Source organism: Nymphaea colorata, chromosome 1 (assembly GCF_008831285.2).
Source record: "Nymphaea colorata isolate Beijing-Zhang1983 chromosome 1, ASM883128v2, whole genome shotgun sequence".
Lineage (NCBI taxonomy): Eukaryota > Viridiplantae > Streptophyta > Magnoliopsida > Nymphaeales > Nymphaeaceae > Nymphaea > Nymphaea colorata.
Genome location: NC_045138.2, coordinates 1,893,643 through 1,912,268, shown reverse-complemented (window position 1 = coordinate 1,912,268; position 18,626 = coordinate 1,893,643). Strand labels below are relative to the sequence as shown.

Below are 18,626 nucleotides of genomic sequence, written 5' to 3'. Positions count from 1 at the left end.
TTTCTTGGTGCCTAACACCGAATCAATTATTGGTTCAATCTTTTGTTGCTGGCAAAAATTTCTATTTTTGATCGCAGAATAGGTTAGGCAAAACAAAGCTTGAATCTCGCTTAGATATTTATCATTTATTATGCAGAGAGGGAGGTAGATAATAATAACCACATCTCATCTGTTACAAAAACAAATTACGTTTAATTTTTCATATATTGAAAAGAGGCAGCTACCAAACTTTTGTATACCAAGCTTTGATATAAATCATCTAGACCTGACAGTATAAATCAAGTTGAAAAGATAGAAGCCAAGTTATTTTTTGAGAACTTGAAATACTCTGTAAAGGAGACAAACGGTTTCATTTCAAAGAAACTCATTTGTTTGTTTTCTTATATCTTTCTTTTGTCTCTCCTGGTTTGAAGGGTAATTGGGACTCTTGAAAAGACAGCTTAGCTTTTATATTTACAACTTAACCTTTCATCAACTTCCCTTATATAAGGGCCTACTAATTACCTTATTTGAGACAGGACCTTATTTGGACTAAATTGGTTATGATATGTTGCATCATGAAATTGAGAAGATATTAGTTGTGGAGATTGGGCATGGAAACCGAATTATTTTGGTATTATATGGAAATAATCCATACAGTTACTGAAAATTAATTTTCAGGAAGCACTTAAACTAATAGTGGTAGCTTGATCTCAAGACATATAGTGGAACCTGCACAGATACGATTTCAAAATCGTAAGTTTTTTTTGCTGGTCTTGGTTCATACTTTTAAGGCGCACTCTTATTTCTAGACCTGCACTACAAGTTCAGAGCTCGGTAGGGAAAAGAGTTTTTTTTCTGCTCAAAGGCATAGTCAGTAGGGAAACATAATCAGAAAGAGTGAGGTGGTTCCATGTCCATGAAAAAAAAAAATCATCTTCTGGAATTTTCTGTGCACAGAATAAGGAATCCAAAAACAAAATGCTGTCAAATGGGACCATTGAATATGTTCATGAACTTGCTTCTGAATTCCACCATATTCGACCAAAACATCTTTCTCACACTCCCTTATGTCTAAGCTTGCCAAATGGCACTTTTCTTAAGATAGTTCTCTCACTCATTTGCATGATTTGTAGCATGATTGAGCTCAACGAGGACTGTTCAATACGCTTTCATCTATGGGCATAGCATAATCGTTAAATTGTTCGATGAAATGTCAGTCTTGGGACTGTTCAATATGCTTTCATTTATGTGCACATCATAACCAATAAATTGGTCGATGAAATGTCAGTCTCTTCCTTTTTCTTTTCGATAGAAATGTTTATGTCTTGGAGTTTGCAGAAGATTGTTCAACGCTTGATAGAAATATACTTTAGATGATATGTTATTTCTTTGATGTGCTATTTTCCCCCTTCATTTATCTATATTTCACCTTCTAATATTAAATTAACATGCAAATGCTCAACTTTTATGGTTCCCAGGAAGCAAATATATGGCCCAAATTGAGTTTGCGAGGTGAACTGAAATGATGAAGAGATTCTTGATGGCAACTGTACAAAGTACTATTATATAGAAAGAAAGAGTATAGGAGTGGGGAGACCACTATTTAGAGTATAGGGAAGCAGCTAGAAGGTTCTTTATATTTATGCATGCAATTATGAAGAGTTGATAATTCACGAACAATGTAATTGCTTTTATATAAATAGCAAAAATTATTTTTTTAATGAATTGATGATCTCTTTCTCTCTATCCTCTCTCTCTCTCTCTCTCTCTCTCTCTCTCTATATATATATATATATATATATATATATATATATATATATAGATAAAGATAAACATTTAAAGATAAAACAAATGTTGAACATAAGGAACATGGTGTTTGTTCCTACAACTGTCAAACAATAGACAAAGAACAATATCGGCAGGATGGACTGAACAGTAGTATGATAGACATGACGTCTTCTCTGCTTTGTCCTATGGTACATCTATCAAACGACCTCTAAGGAAGCACCCTCCCACCGGCCCTAATACATGTTGGGGATTTTGTGTTTGGGATTGTCGACATTTGAATCCTTGTAAGAGGCCTCGACCATCTTACATAGCAAAGTTGAGATTTCTTTCCAAGCCTCTTTGCTTACATCACTCTTGTGATAAATGGAATCTATACGCATTGTAAAAGCATTTCTACAAGCACTCACTATTTTCAAGTAATCTGCACACTCTTGAGTCCATTTAGGCTTACGGCGAAGGAGCTATCATTGAGCAGCACGGGCCGAAGAAAGTAAGCATGTGACAACTAGTATCAGAGCTAAGTTTGATCATCTATCACAGTGGAACGTGGAGAGCTAAGTCGGTGTTGAGCTATACCACAGTTGGCTGCTATCAGTGGCAGCATGGCTGCAGACGAAACAAATTCAGTAGCGAAGGGAGTACAAACTTGTGAACAGAAGAAATATGTGACGAGTGGGACAAATGGAAAAATGGAAGCTCAACTGGTTGCATTTGTGCTTAGATGAAAAAATCTTTGTCAAGAGCTATTGAAGGAGTGCCATGACACTTTTGTAGACAGGCCATCATGGCCACAAGCGGACCTTACCCCTCCTTGAACGTGGCTACTATTGACCACCAATGCGGGACGATGCAGATGCCTATATAAAGATGTATCTTATCCATGAGCAGGACAAGAGAGTGAATCAGAAGACTGTCGACCTCCTAGAACCTCTCCCTATTCCTGAACGTCCATGAGAAAGCATGTCCATAGACTTCATTATGAGCTTCCCAAGAATAGCTGGACTCAACTCTATCTTTGTGGTTGTGAATCGATTTTCTAAATATGCTACTTTCATTTCAACCTCAAAAGAGTGCCCCACAGAAAAGACGGTGTAGATGTTCATAAAGAACATAGTGAAGTATTGGGGCGTGCTGAAAAGCATTGTGACTGGCTGTAATGCTCGCTTCACAGACAAGTTTTAGCGTGGAATATTTCGATTGTTGGGCTCGAACTCTTTGTTTTCAACAAGCTCTGGTGTATAGATAAATGGCCAGACCGAGCACATTATTATTAGAGCTACAAATACTTAGGGCACTTTGTGAACGTGAAATTGAAAAAATTTCGTGAAATTGTTAGATGTAGCTCAATTCTGCTGCAACTTACAAAAAATGAGTCTTCAGATCCTAGTTTTTTCGAGATAGCTATTGAACAACAGCCATTGATCCACACATCCTTGCTGCCCAAGAAAGAGAAGGTCAATTTTTTCCTACAAGTTTGTCATAGATGGACAGAAGCACATGGAGTTAGCAAGAACATTCTTACACAAAGCGACCAAGAAGCTGAATAAGTGGTCTGACAAGAAGCGGCGACATGTAGAGTTCAGAATCATAGACCAGGTCCTCGTTAAGTTGTACCCATACCGTATGGAGACACTCTGTCCCGACACGAAAGTACGAATGACATCTCATAATAATAAAAAAGATCAGGAAATTGGTGTACAAGTTAGATATACTACCAAACTTTAAAGTATATTTGGTGTTCCATATGTACAATCTGAAGCCTTTCTATGTCGATGGAGAAGACCTGGAGAGGAGCAGGCTGCAGCGAGAGCCGACCCTATAAAGAGCGTCATCATCAACGAAACGAACAATGGACCGACAGGGGGAGCCAATCCTACAAAAAGCAACCATCAACGAAGCGAACGATGGACCAACAGATGGAGCATATTCTTCGACACAAAATCCGCTATCTTGGAGAGCCCAAAAAGTATTTGATGAAGTGAGTTGGCGAAGAGCAGCCAACATGGGAGTATGCCTTCAGGTTGAAGCAACGACACCCAAAGGACGTCTTGACCTACCATGCAACAATTGGTGCAGAGGACAACACATGTTTTGAAGGGGTGAGCATGTTCTCGTATGCAAAAAACTGTTTTGCTTACTTTCCTTTTTGCTTATAATCTAAGTTGTTCTTTGTTTGTTTTCGGGAGCAGCTAATCAAAGAAAAGGAAAGGTTTATGCTTTTGTTTACCTGTAACCGGTCCCAAGATATATACTAGATTTTGTCTTTGGGGTGAACATTTTAATTCTTGTAAGAGGCATAGTTTACATCGCTCTTGTAATAAAAATAATCTAAGGCCATTGCAAGAACATCCTTCCATTTCTTTGCAATTTTTTATTTTTGTTTGCACTGCTATTTTTAAGTTATCCATACACTCTTGAGTCCCTTTAAGCATAAGACGAAGAAGATATCGCCGGGCCACACAGGTCTAAGAAAATGATCCCGTGAGACACTGATAATGACATTGACAATGTTAGAACTTTTTAGTTCATACAGATTTATTTAAATAAGCTTCACAAGACTAACCGACAAAGGACCAAACAAGTGGCCTTTATTTTAGGTCCGTATCTAAAAGATCCATTAACAAAGCTAGAGACACACTATAACCAAATGTACCAGTACCATGACCATGCAAATGCGGAGGAGTATCTTCTCCCCATCACCATCAGCACTGATATTCTTTGCGGTGGACAGCCATGGCCGCTCACTTCGAGACCCACAGAAAATGGTTGGGAGGAAGGAAATGGCAGATGGATGCGGTCCCAGGCTCTACTCCTAGCACCTTAAAGCTGGCATGTCTGGGGTCCCAGTGCGATGTATCGTCATGGCACACAACCGCTGCGTCCACTCTGCTCCCATCTTCTTCCGCCATTAATGGAACAACGAAGCTCTTGGTGTCCATGGTCTTGTGACAGTAGAAGACTGCGTAAGGATATGACATGAGGTGGCACGCCACTGCGACATGGGACTCCATCTTCACGATCCCAGGCCGAACCACATACGACTGGTCAAGCTGCTGCTCGGTCTTGTTCTCTTGGTGAACCAAGGTGGAGAGGACGCGGAGGTTGTTGGTTCCGAGCTGGGTGGTGGCGAAGTCGACCATGGACTCCAGCGAGGTGGCGCAGAACCTCGTCTCCCCTTTAATGGCGGGCGACTCGCACAGGTCGAGGGTCACTTTCATGGCAGATGCTTGGGGGGAGTGTGGGCTCAGGGAGAAGCGTCGGAGGATGGTGGGGAAGGAGGAGGTTGAGAAAGGCAGTGCTTCTGCTGCCTGGCGTGGGAGGAAGGTCGGCAGCTTCTGTTCCGAGTTGATATTAGCCGCGAGAAAACTTATGTCCATGGTCATGCTCGGCTTTAGATCCTTCTCCAACAAGAAGAGGCCTTTGGGAGGACGACAAATAATTATATAATTGATCAAGCATATCCCGGAGTCTACGACCCACTTGCCTCCATAACGAGGTCTAGTATCTGCAGTTCATATTTCACAATTTGAAGAAGGATAAGAATTTGATCTGGCCCATATATATATATATATATATATATATATATATATATATATATATATATATATATATAGCTTAAAGTGGGAGAAAAGAAAAACTATGCAGTCGAAAGTATTCGGCAATACAATTAGCTCTCGGGATCAACCAAGTACCTTCAGGCAATAAGGACTGAAGGGCATCTGGCATGAAAGTATTCGGCAATACACTCTTCCAGTAGCTCGAGGGACTGAAAGCCGAACCAATACTCGTCTCAGCAAACTGCAGCACATGCATCACAAAATTAGGCAGCAAATCAAGAAGAATGTGGAAGGACATTTTTAATCCATAAGTTAAATATATGGCCATCAGCATGAGAAGCTACTTCATGTCCCCAGTTTAAAATTTTGTCAGCATGAACAAGGAAAGATACATGAGAATTTCTTAACAAATTCTGCAAGACAAAATTCTCTATCCCAACAAGGTACTTGATATATATATATATATATATTGCACACCCTACACGCACACAAATGGACTTGAAATGTCGAAAATGCTGGAAGGAAAAGAAAAAAAAAAAAAGGAAAATCTGACTTCATCATGAGTTGACAAAATGAAGACTCTGTAAGGCTGGATGAAAGTAGACGACGTAGTCGAAGGTTCAGTTTTATGACCAATATTAAAGGAATACAAAGATGTTTCTTGCAGATCTATTCAAGCTCAGCGGGCCATAATTGGAATCAGAAAATTTTTATCAGTTTCTGGTACAGTCTTCCTCATCCACATCATATGAGCTTTAAAAAAGTGCATATAAGCTGCCACACTATTGTAAGAGTGAGAGAGAGAGAGAGAGAGAGAGAGAGAGAGAGAGAAGGGCCGGGGATGTTGGGGGGTGGGGAAGGAGAGAACCACAAACCCTGTCGTCCTAAAACTCCGGAGGATTACACCCTTAATCCATACTCTTAAGACCAACCAAAGCATAATACCCATAAGAGTTGAACATGAAAAGTGCTGTTTACATGCCACATGTTCAAGAAAGAATGCGAGAGAGAGGTCGCTGCGAGAGAATTACTTGTGCGACGAGGAGGAAAAGGAGTATGAGCTTGGACATGATTATGATTATGAAGCTTTTCAAGATCACAGAACAGAGCTTGATCTGATGCTGAGATGTGAAGGTAAGAGGGAGCTCTCCCTCTTTAAATAGAGTTTTGATATAGCAGCACGACAAACACAAGTTGCTCCAAAGATAAGCGTGGTGTCCCCACACTGCTTCTCATGACATGAAAAAGGCAAACACCATCAATCATGGCGGCGGCCGCCTCCAAGTGTTCGGAAAATTTTGTTGGTGTTCGGCAATATTCTAAATCCATGGAGCAAATTGATACTCAAAAGCTACCTGTATACGTAAGTTATGATGGCCTTTTGAACATTGTGTGGCCAAGTAGGTGGGAGAAGAGGAAGTTTTTATTATATTTTTATATATTTTTTCACTTCTCAGTATTCAATATATTAAATTTATATATTTTATTTTATTTTTTTAATTAAAGTCAAGCCCAGGCCTTGAGCAGCCCAGCCCAATGCTCAGCCCTATATGCAGACCTGTGAGAGTGGGCAATCTCCTTTGTAAATTGCTATTGAATCTGATACAGCTAAAAAAAACTTATCCCCAACAAAAACCCGGTTGAACCCCTAGGCTGGATCGTCTCACTCTCGGACCCAGAGCCACAACTCTTCAAACAACCTGAGCCCTTGCCAGCACCATTCAATCCATATTTGGACCCCGCACAGTTTGATTGGGCTTGAGACCTATGGACGAGATCCGCCCACGTTTCGTCTTGTCCTAAAATAAGATCCCAGTTTGGATTTCAGATCACCTTTATGCTAAACTAACTTGTGAAATCCAGGCTCAGATTCATCTGAGAAGCTGCTATATCAAAACCAGGTCTAGATCCTATCAACTTGATGCACAACACTGTAGTTGACAGGTGTCATGCTTCTTACGTCACAATGCAGCCATAAACCCTGAAAGAGGAGGAGACTATGGCCTACTCCAAGATTCCAAAAAAGATTGTTTCCGAATAAATTAATGGTAATTTCTCTTCTCTATCAAGGGCACCTTAGTGCGTCCATTTTTACACCGATCAGGTAAGTGTGTTTTAGACGCACCAAAGAAATTAAAATGCTTGTCTCAAAGTGATGATGAAAATCAAAAATTAAATTGAACTAGTTAGGTGTTCTCCGGTTGCTTACTTTCCTTTTTGCTTATAATGTCTTTGGTTTATGCTTTTGTTTACCTGTAATGGAGTACGCTCCCACCAGCCCCAGTGGGGTTCGGCATTTGAATTTTTGTAAGAGGTTTCGGTTATCCTATGTAAGTAAAGTTGAAATTTCTTTCCAAACATCTTTGCTTGCATCGCTTTTGGGATAAATGCAATCGATGTCAATTGCAAGAGCATCTTTCCATTTCCTTGCGATCTTTGATTCCTAAGTGCACTCATTATTCTCAACTCATCTGCACACTCTTGAGCACCTTTAGGCTTAAGGTGAAGGAGCTATTGTCAGGCCACACCGGACGAAAAAAGTGTGCCCATGACATAGGCTGTCGATTCAATGATTGATCAGCTGAATCAACTATGAATAAAAATATTATTATTGTTACAATTATTATTATTATTGTATAGCAACTTTAAAGTTATTCCAAGAGCAAGAAATAATCAATAATTTATTACATTTGGCGCTATTTTATTGGCCGATGAGTCGAATCGATTCCAGTCGTCCTAAATTTAAGTTTGATTTTTACAACACTAGCTTCAATTATTTGTTTGTCATGACATGCTAATTAGCTGCTCCATTGTGCATTTGGAAATAGGATTGCTGGTTAATATTTGATGTCTCCATAAGATTTTATGAGCATTAACAATATTAAAATATATCAAATTCCTAAAAAAATCTATGACAAAATCTCTCTTTCTCTCTCTCTCTCTCTCTCTCTCTCTCTCTCTCTCTCTATATATATATATATATATATATATATATATATAAGAGATTATTGGTGGACCGTGGATGGCTTATCTTGTTTCCACCTTGTGGCTCTATCACTACCACAAAGATGCAGGAGAATGAATGGACCTGAAACTTTCTTGGTGCCTAACACCGAATCAATTATTGGTTCAATCTTTTGTTGCTGGCAAAAATTTCTATTTTGATCGCAGAATAGGTTAGGCAAAACAAAGCTTGAATCTCCCTTAGATATTTATCATTTATTATGCAGAGAGGGAGGTAGATAATAATAACCACATCTCATCTGTTACAAAAACAAATTACGTTTAATTTTTCATATATTGAAAAGAGGCAGCTACCAAACTTTTGTATACCAAGCTTTGATATGAATCATCTAGACCTGACAATATAAATCAAGTTGAAAAGATAGAAGCCAAGTTATTTTTTGAGAACTTGAAATACCCTGTAAAGGAGACAAACGGTTTCATTTCAAAGAAACTCATTTGTTTGTTTTCTTATATCTTTCTTTTGTCTCTCCTGGTTTGAAGGGTATTTGGGACTCTTGAAAAGACAGCTTTGCTTTTATATTTACAACTTAACCTTTCATCAACTTCCCTTATACAAGTGTTGATATTATGTTTTCGAAACACTAAGTGTTTTTTAAGGACATGTAGCAAAAAAAGATGACGCAATGGAGAAGAAAAGGATTTTTGTCTTTTCATCATAGTTGGCAAACCAGTGACTCGAACTCAGATCAGCGGATGGCCGAGTCACCGGGTCAGCGAGTAGACTTGTCACTAAACAACCTAAATCAGGCGAGTCAGGAGCAAGTCGGGCCAACATTGACTCGTAGCCATATTTTTGAGCTGGCTGAGGCGATTCTCGAGCCAACTCGATGGGTTTACCAACTATGCTTTTCATTGCTAATTTCTTTGGTTGGTGAACAAGTTAAAGGATGGATGCGCATGACTATGGGTCGGCTGTCGACATGTTTTGATGTACATACAACCGGTGGTCAACGATGGCTTGCGTAATAGGAATCATCTTCTTCCGACAAGGAACAGAATATGGACCTTGGAATTGTTTAGGGTCCCATCAAAGTTAGCCGCCGTGCTCAGTGGCAATGGCAGCACTAACTTTCCTTTTGTAAAGACTATCGAAGTTTTCAATAATGAGGCCACGTTTGCTTCGAGGGTTTTTTTTCTTTTTTGTACGGTTTCAACCGATTTCAACGAGCGCCAAACGGCGCAAAAATCCCCCCGCTCAAAACTCGTTTGCAGGGTAAATTTACCCGTTAGGGCTTCTTCCAGCGCTCCTCTCCCTCGCCACCGCTTCCACACAGGCAAATGTCGCCCTTCGCTGCTGCCGAAGCTCTTGCCTCTTGCCTGCCGACCCATCACTGTCGTCGCCACTAGTCGGTGCTGCCTCTGCCCTCCCCTGAAATTTCCCTCCCCTGATTCAGTGGTTCCTTGACTGCTTGCGGCTGTTGCTACCATCGCCACTCGCTGGCGTTGTCGCCACCACCGTCGCCCTTCACTGCTCAGCTGAGGGGATCCAACGTTTGCTTTTCGGATGTAACTGAATTGAGTGCTCTTCAGAGATCTCTGGAGGGCTTGGACACCAGAATCGATGTAGTCGTCTCGTGCTTTGCCAGTCGATCTGGTGGTGTTAAGGACTCCTGGAAGATCGACTATGAAGCGACAAAAAATAGTCTCGTTGCGGGTAAAAAATTCGGGGCTGTTCATTTTGTTCTGTTGCCTGCAATATGTGTTCAGAAGCCCCTCCTTGAATTTCAAAGAGCGAAGCTGAAGTTTGAGGCAGAATTGCAGCAGGAAGCAGAAAATGGGGATTTCACCTACAACATTGTGAGGCCGACGGCTTTCTTCATGAGTTTAGGTGGGCAGGTTGAGTTGGTAAAGGATGGAAAGCCATATGTAATGTTCGGAGATGGCAAACTATGCGCCTGTAAACCCATCAACGAAGAGGATTTGGCCTCTTTCATTGCTGACTGCATCTCTTGTGAAGATAAAATTAACAAGATTCTCCCAATTGGTGGACCAGGAAAGGCATTAACACCACTTGAGCAGGGAGAATTGTTGTTCAAACTTTTGGGCAAGGAACCCAAGTTTCTGAAAGTTCCAATAGGAATGATAGACTTTGTAATCGGCATTCTTGATTTTTTGGTTAAATTCTTCCTTTCTCTGGCAGATGCTGCAGAATTTGGAAGAATTGGAAGGTATTATGCTGCAGAAAGTATGTTGCTGCTTAACCCAGAAGATGAATGAATAAGCAGGATGTTTGGGTTTCAAATTTTTTCATGAAAAAAATTTCTTGTCTATCAAACTATGCATTTTTCACCCATCAAAAAAATTCCAGGCTATCAAACATGGCCTGAAACAAGAAAAAGGAAAATTTACCCCCTTTTCAATTTACCGTGGAGATTTTTTCTTGAAAAAATTCTCCTTCAAAAAAATCCAGGCCATCAAACGTGGACGCAGATGATCGGCTTTCGCCTCATGTAAAAGAGATTTCAGAAAAGCCTCCTTAAAGATGTGAGGCAACGTTGAGTATGTCAAAGAAAGGATGAAAACTATTACCAAATCCGTTACTCTTTGAGGGCATTACATTACTCCATATTTGAAATACATGATACTGAAAAGCTAAATGTATCCGTCACTTATAATAGCTTCAATTGAATATTATGTGGCCAAGAACGTGGGAGAAGAGGATTCTTTTGAAATTTGAGCGGTCGTAGAAATAATTCTAGGGGATGCAACAATATATATATATATATATATATATATATATATATATATATATATATATATATATATATGTGTGTGATTGTTATGGCTGATGTCATCCGATATATGCCGATATATATATAATCACTTACGAAGTTCGATAGGAGTTCGAAAATATCATTGACAAGATATATAGACGGAGCCAAGATTTTCCCCATATAGTAGCTGAATTTTTTCAAAGGGCTGCTTAAAACTTTTATGTAAAATGTCCAGAGAAACTTCTTGAAACTTCTTTCTAGGGCCCTATTTTTCAAAATTTTTACAGACAGGCCAGATTAAAACTTTTCAAAATATTAAGTAATTAAGGTTTAAAGATAAGTATATAATTTTTTTCGTTATCGATTTGATACTGATACATGTCATGTTAAGCAGTTATAGTCAACATGTATTAGATGATGAAAATAGTATCAATTGAACAAAACAATTGAGAGATTGTTGTTTTGATGTGAAAATAATGATACTCAAGAAAGTTGATTCTTGTTTGTAATAAAGAATATCTCGTCATTGAAGGAAAACAGAAGATGAACTTTAATGTTTTCGTGAGTAAGTATTGCGCCTATGAGAAATATTTATTGTCCATCTAATTTCTCATTATAATTTCACATTTGATAACATTTTTTAACATTTTTTTTTTTCGAAAGTAAACATATAATGCAATTTGTTTTTAAGAGTATTTAGTAAATACCAGACCAATAAGGTAAGAGACAAAAACTGGACCTCTTAATTTTGTGTTAAAAAAACATCATAAACAAAATGTGAACATCTTACGTGTTCATAAACAGTAATTAAGTGTAACTCATGTTTTAATTTTAGTTAATTTTGTAACTAACAAAGAAGAAATGAAATATATGATATTTAATTGTCAAAATTCATTAATTACGACAACATGCTTACATTCTCTATGTCAGTTAAAATAATAACATTTTTAAAATTTGTATAACAGATGTATAGATGACATTCGGGATTTGTATCCTAGAGTTAGACCCGTCATTGTTAAATTAATAAAATTTATGATAAACAAATTCAATTATGTAGTAGATATTTAAAAATTTGTTACTAGAAAAAAAAAAAAGAAGAAGAAGCGATGGTTGGCCTTATCTCTGCCTTAGTGTTTAACATTATGTGATATTTGTCTTTAATTAATGATGAACTTACAATTTTCTTTGCAATTTACACTCGATCTGAAGTTACGTTGTTGATCTCGAGCTCAGTAGTTATACTCGATCTGAAGTTACGTTGTTGAGCTGGAGCTCAGTAGTTATGTGTTGAACTCGACTAACCTGTTTGAATATGGGGACTATTACTTTATTATAAATCGAGGTGGACTCGATTAAGATTCTATAAATTAAATGAGCTTTTGTAAAAATTTAATTAATTAATTAACGTTAATATATGAATTTTTTAATTAAAAAAACAAGTTAAATATTTTAAAAAATCAATACATCATTTTGGAGCCAAGTTGGTTCGAGTTCACTCGACTTGATTAGATTATTTGAACAAGTCAACGCATGAACTCAAGCTCGTCTCGTTAAGTAAATGACTCGATAAATGACTCTGCTCGACTCATTCACAAGCTGAGTTAAGCGTAGGATTATCCTAATCGAATTAGGAAAAAGGCAAGAGTCGAATTAGAAAAAGTCAGGAAGGACCGGACTCGAACCCTAAACCATGTACAATGGGGATTCATTATGGCGGTACTGGAGCAGCAACAAAGAATTTTTGGGCGCAACCAACTTCCCAGACTTTCCGAGCCCCCTCTAAAACCCTACTCATCGAGCGCTAATGGCTGGTGTCGAAACTCTAGAAGGTTGTAACTTCTTACTGCAAAAGCTACTCAGAGAGGGAGAGAGAGCATCTGGATGACGAGGTAGGGAAATTTCATGATTTTCGTTGCCCGAACCGATGGTTGTGAAGAGGAAGAGAAGTTAGTTTCAGGAATTTGAACAAGTATTTGATCTTCTGGATGCCATTTTTCTGAAGTTTTAGAAGAAAATGGAGAGGCTTTTGGAGATACCAATTTGAGATTCGTTGACATTTTGTCGTGCTCATGGATCCAAAGCGTGATTCTTCTGTTTATTTCTCGAATTAGTTATAACCTGCAAAATCTTTGCATCCTTCGAGTTCTTGGTGCTCTTCTTTATCATTTTCAGGAAACGCCTTTTCTCTTTTCAACGACTAGTTTCGTTTTTTCTTGAAGAATGTTGGGTTGTGATCCATGTTGCCGGATTTCGAAAAATATTTTGATTAATGATTGTGGGCTTTCTTACCACTATCGATGATTTTCTGAGCTCCCTTGTGGGAAAAAATGAATCTATTTGTGTTTTTTGTTCTTCCTTGCGTGCAGCATTTGGATTGACTAATGTTCATACATACAACCTTTTGAGAACTCCCAAAATAAATTTCTGTAACACCCTGCTTGCTTCTTTGAAGCCTCAATTTTTGGTTTTCTAACAAACCCAGTTTCATTTTCGAAATTCACCTTCGTTTGGACTCAAGAGCATCGATTTGTTCTGGATTCCGTCACTCTATATGATGTATTCCTTTGTTTGAAATGAAGGAGTTTACGTGCATTGAAACGATGGATGAGGTCTCAAGGTATCGAGTACAGCGACGCTCTCGTGTTCACCGATGGAGAACGAGGTTTTGGGGTGAAGACCCTTTTCGACTTGGAGGAGGGCGAATTGATCGCCTGCATCCCCAAGACTGCTTGTCTTACGATCAAGACGTCCGCGGCGCGTAAACTGATCGAAGAAATGGAGTTGGATGGTGCGCTTGGCCTCGCTGTGGCTATAATGTACGAGAGAAGCATAGGGGAGAAGTCCACGTGGTATGGCTATCTTCAGTTTCTGCCCGAGAAGGAATGCGTGCCTCTGCTTTGGAGTTCAGAGGAAATTGATACTTGTCTTGTTGGAACTGAGCTCCACAAGGTGATGATTCAAATGCCATCTAATGCTGACGCTTTTCGCTAGTGAATGTTTCAGCGAGATGGTCGTTATTATTGTTCCGGAATTCGAGATACTAATTTGATGTTTTCCTCTCTGACTTTACTTTCTCAATGCTGTATGTCTCTAGGCAGATAGTAAAAGAGGACAAGAAACTTGTTTGTCAGGACTGGAAGGAGTGCATCCGGCCGCTTCTGGATGATGAAGATTTGAAGCTTGATCCTTGCCATTTTGGCGTTGAGCAGTATTTCTTTGCCAAAAGTCTCATTGCATCTCGGTCGTTCGAAGTAGATGATTATCATGGTTTCGGAATGGTTCCTTTGGCGGATATGTGAGTGACTTCTAGTCGCTTTAGGTTGTCATGGATGAGATTGCTTGCTTTTTATTCATTATCTAAGTGGTTTCTACGTATATTTAGCTACAAATTCTGTTAAAAATGCCTGCACGAAGCCAGTTTGACGAGTAAACTTTTGAACATCTTATTATTTTTTTAAAACTCCCATTTTCAAATCAAATTTGAACAAAGAAGAAGCGTAAGGACTAAGGAGCTATTATGTGAAAATAAAATTGAAGGTTCTATATGGAAAACTGGTGATTATTCTTGCCATCACCATATACTGAATGAAGAAAAAGGCTGTGTTTTTTTTCTGTTTAATGAACGAGGTTCATCTTCCAGTTCGAAAAAGGACCAGCGGCACTATCTTCTAATGTGTGCCTTTGTACGCCTTACAATCTGAGTGTGTAACGTCAATTCGTTGTTACTATTTCCCTAGTGTCTTCTTTGGGGACCCCAACTTGTACCTGCAAGTGTAGGCACTGCTAATCCGATGATGTTCAATTACCTTATTCTCAAATTATGGTTAAATAGATGGCCTCTACGGCAGTAGAACTTGTACGTCCACTATTACAATCTAACTTTCTATATTTTGAATTCTATGTATTTTGATCGTCAGTATGTCATTTGGTTTGGTGAAACCGAGAAATGAGTTCAGTGATGACATTTGCTTCTTTAAGCCTTTTACCACAACTGTAGCATGCTTAATGTAGCTTTAATCACAAGACTGGAGCGGAAGATGTTCACTTCACGCTCACTTCTTATAGTTCTGATGCTGAGGAGGAAGAATCAGCTATGGATCTTGACCAGAAATCAACTGCTTCTCATTATGATGGTCCTTCTAGAAATTCATATTTAAATGCAAATGATGGAGATATCATCAATCATATGAAGGATTCTACATCTTCAAGTCCAGAAGAATTTCCAGAAGTTCTTGAAATGATCATGGTGCGAGATGTTAAGGCTGGATGTGAGGTGGGCCTTCCTTTTCTGTTATTATATTTATAATAGCAACTTTTGTTCACCTTTTCTCTTTCTTAGAAACTTATGGCTCATGCTTGGCACCTGTTCATGTGTCTATATTGTGGTGTCAGTTCTGCAACTGGTGCTACTATATTCTTATGTCAGTTTAGCAACTATTGCTACTAGGACAATTTGGTGCAATTCAGAAGAATGTGGTACTTTGATCCGTCATGAGAGCCAAGGGTGTTTTCTGATGGCCATCCTCGCCATCCTCTAATGTTAACGTGTGCAAGCTACAGTTTCTGTTTTTTGTCAGAAAACGTGCTTCTGAAGCAAACATGCCTTCGCTTAGCCAGTCTTTTGACAACAAGCCTTGGCTGTTCTTGCTTCAGTTTGGATCTTGATATGCGGCACACTCTCTGGCGTATCAAGTGTCTTCTCCAAGCTACGGTTTTCTGCTCTCGGAAAATCTATGGTCACCTACTCCGCAGGGGCTTCTGAAGTTTTCTTGACTATAAGCCCTAGCTTTGACCTTGACGTTTGCCTTCCTATCTGCCATATCACGTGTCCTCTCCAAATTACTATTTTGGTATTCTGCAAATTTCATCAGTCCTCGCGTGTTTTATAGGGGGTTGATGAACGGCCTAAGAGTTTCATGCAATGCCACCTCTGTCCACTTCATCCACTCAATGGCACAACCCCCCAAACAATGATTTCTGTTTTATTCTTTGGTGCAAGTGTATGAACTTTTTATGTATATATACACTTATTTTGTTCTTATGTTTCTTCCAGGTGTTCAATACATATGGTAATTTGGGCAATGCTGCCTTGCTGCACAGATATGGCTTTACTGAGCCTGATAATCCATTTGACATTGTGAATATGGACCTTGGTCTTGTATGCGAATGGAGCTCATCATCCTTCTCTAGTCGTTACAGTCGATCCCGGTTGTCAACATGGAGGAAGATGGGATTCTCTGGGTGTATTAGCGAGAAGTCAGAATATTTCGAAATTTCTTCATGCGGGCAGCCTCAGCCAGAGCTTGTGGTTCTATTGTACGTCATGTGCTTGCCGGAGAATGCGTATACAAAGCTCTGCTACCATGTACCTCCCTTTGAAGACAGGGATGATGCCTTGAAGTTCCAGTTGTTTGGTGAGATCATAGACACAGTATTTGGCAGAAAAATTACAGAAAAGGGGGATTGGATGCTAACTGGTCGTGTATGTGATGCACTTATTTCTCTTGCTCATATGCGAGAAAGGCTATATGGTTCCACTTCGTTGGTAGAAGACATGGAGTCACTGAGCAAATGCTTGAGTTTGGAACAGCCAAAGTTGCATGGTTCGTTGTCCCTACGAATAAGCGAGCGGACTATTCTTGGTAAGCTGAGAACGTACGCTAATCATGCGCGCAGAAAGAAGAAACATGTTTCTTCTTCATGAGCAGTTGGTGAATTGGAGTTACATGCCTGCTGCCATGCCTATTCTTCCATTGGGATATTTACCGCTAATTTAATCGCTTCATGGGGAAATTTTTGTCATTGTTTCTATTGTTTGCGGGAAAAACATTTCTTGGTTGATTGAGAAAAAAAACCATGTTTCTCTCTCTACTTGCTTCTATATGGGATCAAATTGGTCTTTTCTTGCTGCATGTGTCTTTAGAGAAACTTAAATGGTGGATGGTATAGGGGATGAGCAATCCTTGGACGGGTGAATCTTAGATCCTGTAGGTAAACGTTGCTTAAATGCCAACCCTTCATTCTTGGTTCTTGATTGATTCGAGCTTTGTTTGACAACCACGAAACGACAGATCCAGGAACTGAGACGAGTCTAGCATAAAAGGAAAATGTATATCAAAATCCATTGAGATCCTTTATGGGCATGAATCTTCATCACAATGTACAAGTGATTCTAAACTCTTGATATTTTATGGTGTTTACTGCCAAATCCAGCTGCTTAAATTTGAATATCGAAAACCAACGCGTGATTGCGTATTGCCTTTTTTAATAAATAATATAAAACAGGTACGTATAATTAATGTTTTACTTAGTCATCAACAAGGTCGATATGTCCGAGTGGTTAAGGAGACAGACTTGAAATCTGTTGGGCTTCGCCCGCGCAGGTTCGAACCCTGCTGTCGACGATTCATTTTTCCCCTTTGTACGCTTTTTCCACAACTCCAGTTACGTTATTAATTCAACTAAATTTCAAATCTTTTATCAACATCGTGGAGCGTGCAACGATGACTCGGCCATTCCATTATTTCTGAACAATATAAATTACGAGTAGTTTCACTGTGTGCACTCATACAGTATTAACATAAAAAGTTAAACCCGATCCAACTTTGTTACTTGATATTGTACACGGATCTGGCGACAGATCCAGTTCCTTGTGTTGGAAGCCATGCAGATCCAGATCTACCAAGTCTGGATCCGATAATGATACAGAGAATATTAATATGGCCCCTGCTCATCTATCTTTGGCAACATATCAAGAAGTAACGTTTTTTCTTCAAAAGAAAATACTGTTGCAACGCGTTTTTTTTCAAAACAACCAAACTTTTTAGCAAATATCAGACGGAGTAATGATGTCTTGAACAGTAAACTTTTTAGCAAATATCAAACGTTGGATTTCTGACATGTTATTAAACCTTAAGTTTTATTCTCATTAAAATCCATGTCTGATGCCAGGAAATTTCCAAGTATTATAAGCAGGACGGCCAAGAAGAGACCTTTGAAGTGTCTAACATCGGACCACTGGAGTCGAATGCTTTTCATTCCCCATCTCTAGTCGAGGAAGATGCGTCACAACGACTTGTTACTTATCCCGTAAAGAAGAAGATGAAAGGGGTTATCAACACACAACCATAAACATACATTTGAAGATCATATCCCGCTCTTCAGGTACGAGAAGTCTTCCCTATAAAAATATTATCAGTTCTCACTTTATGCTTGAACCAACCGTGTTATTTGCTCGAGCACAGTTCCCCACGTCGAAAGAAACCATTCAAACTCTAGAAGGAGGATTTTCACTTCTCTCGTATAAAATCATGGATACTCTTTCTCAGATAAGAATGAAACATTTGATTCAAGCACCCAAGAAAAAAGAAAGAAATGCACCCTCGAGGTTTGTGCTACTGTCACTACGCCTTACACCCCAAAGGAAATAACTTAGCTAGTCCTTCATGGACAAAGTAAAAATCTAACCTTTGATTTCCATTAACAATACTACTACTTGAAACTGCAAATAGTGAATGTACGACACTCTAATTGACAAGTTTTTATCACTTCTTACCTA

At 39.0% G+C, this 18,626-nt stretch overlaps 3 protein-coding genes and 1 non-coding gene across 6 annotated transcripts; 3 read left to right on the top strand and 1 right to left on the bottom strand.

The window, feature by feature from the left end:
- Window positions 1–4,236: 4,236 nt before the first annotated feature.
- LOC116246347 (BURP domain-containing protein 5-like) lies at window positions 4,237–6,491 on the bottom strand. The gene is made up of 3 exons (XM_031618184.2): window positions 6,359–6,491; window positions 5,463–5,568; window positions 4,237–5,275 (listed from the first exon to the last, which is right to left on the bottom strand). Exons 1-3 carry the CDS (start codon window positions 6,395–6,397, stop codon window positions 4,512–4,514), a joined length of 909 nt encoding a protein of 302 aa, XP_031474044.1. The 5' UTR covers window positions 6,398–6,491; the 3' UTR covers window positions 4,237–4,511.
- A 3,252-nt stretch (window positions 6,492–9,743) lies between these two features.
- LOC116263581 (divinyl chlorophyllide a 8-vinyl-reductase, chloroplastic-like) lies at window positions 9,744–10,580 on the top strand (the record flags this gene model as incomplete). The annotated part of the gene is made up of 1 exon (XM_031643321.2): window positions 9,744–10,580. A coding segment is annotated over one exon (828 nt), but the record flags the coding sequence as incomplete, so codon positions are not given.
- A 2,216-nt stretch (window positions 10,581–12,796) lies between these two features.
- On the top strand, window positions 12,797–16,939 carry LOC116255462 (uncharacterized). Of its 3 annotated transcripts, none has more exons than XM_031631302.2 (5): window positions 12,797–12,957; window positions 13,648–14,017; window positions 14,167–14,363; window positions 15,134–15,341; window positions 16,122–16,939. In XM_031631302.2, exons 1-5 carry the CDS (start codon window positions 12,950–12,952, stop codon window positions 16,770–16,772), a joined length of 1,434 nt encoding a protein of 477 aa, XP_031487162.1. In that variant the 5' UTR covers window positions 12,797–12,949; the 3' UTR covers window positions 16,773–16,939. The 3 variants fall into 3 exon arrangements, with proteins under 3 accessions (XP_031487162.1, XP_031487154.1, XP_031487170.1); XM_031631294.2 differs by having other exon boundaries at window positions 12,798–12,957; window positions 15,080–15,341; XM_031631310.2 differs by lacking the exon at window positions 12,797–12,957 and having other exon boundaries at window positions 13,768–14,017; window positions 14,163–14,363; window positions 15,080–15,341.
- Window positions 16,940–17,390: 451 nt separating this feature from the next.
- On the top strand, window positions 17,391–17,472 carry TRNAS-UGA (transfer RNA serine (anticodon UGA)). The gene has a single exon. It is a non-coding gene; the product is annotated as a tRNA-Ser (tRNA).
- Window positions 17,473–18,626: the final 1,154 nt, after the last annotated feature.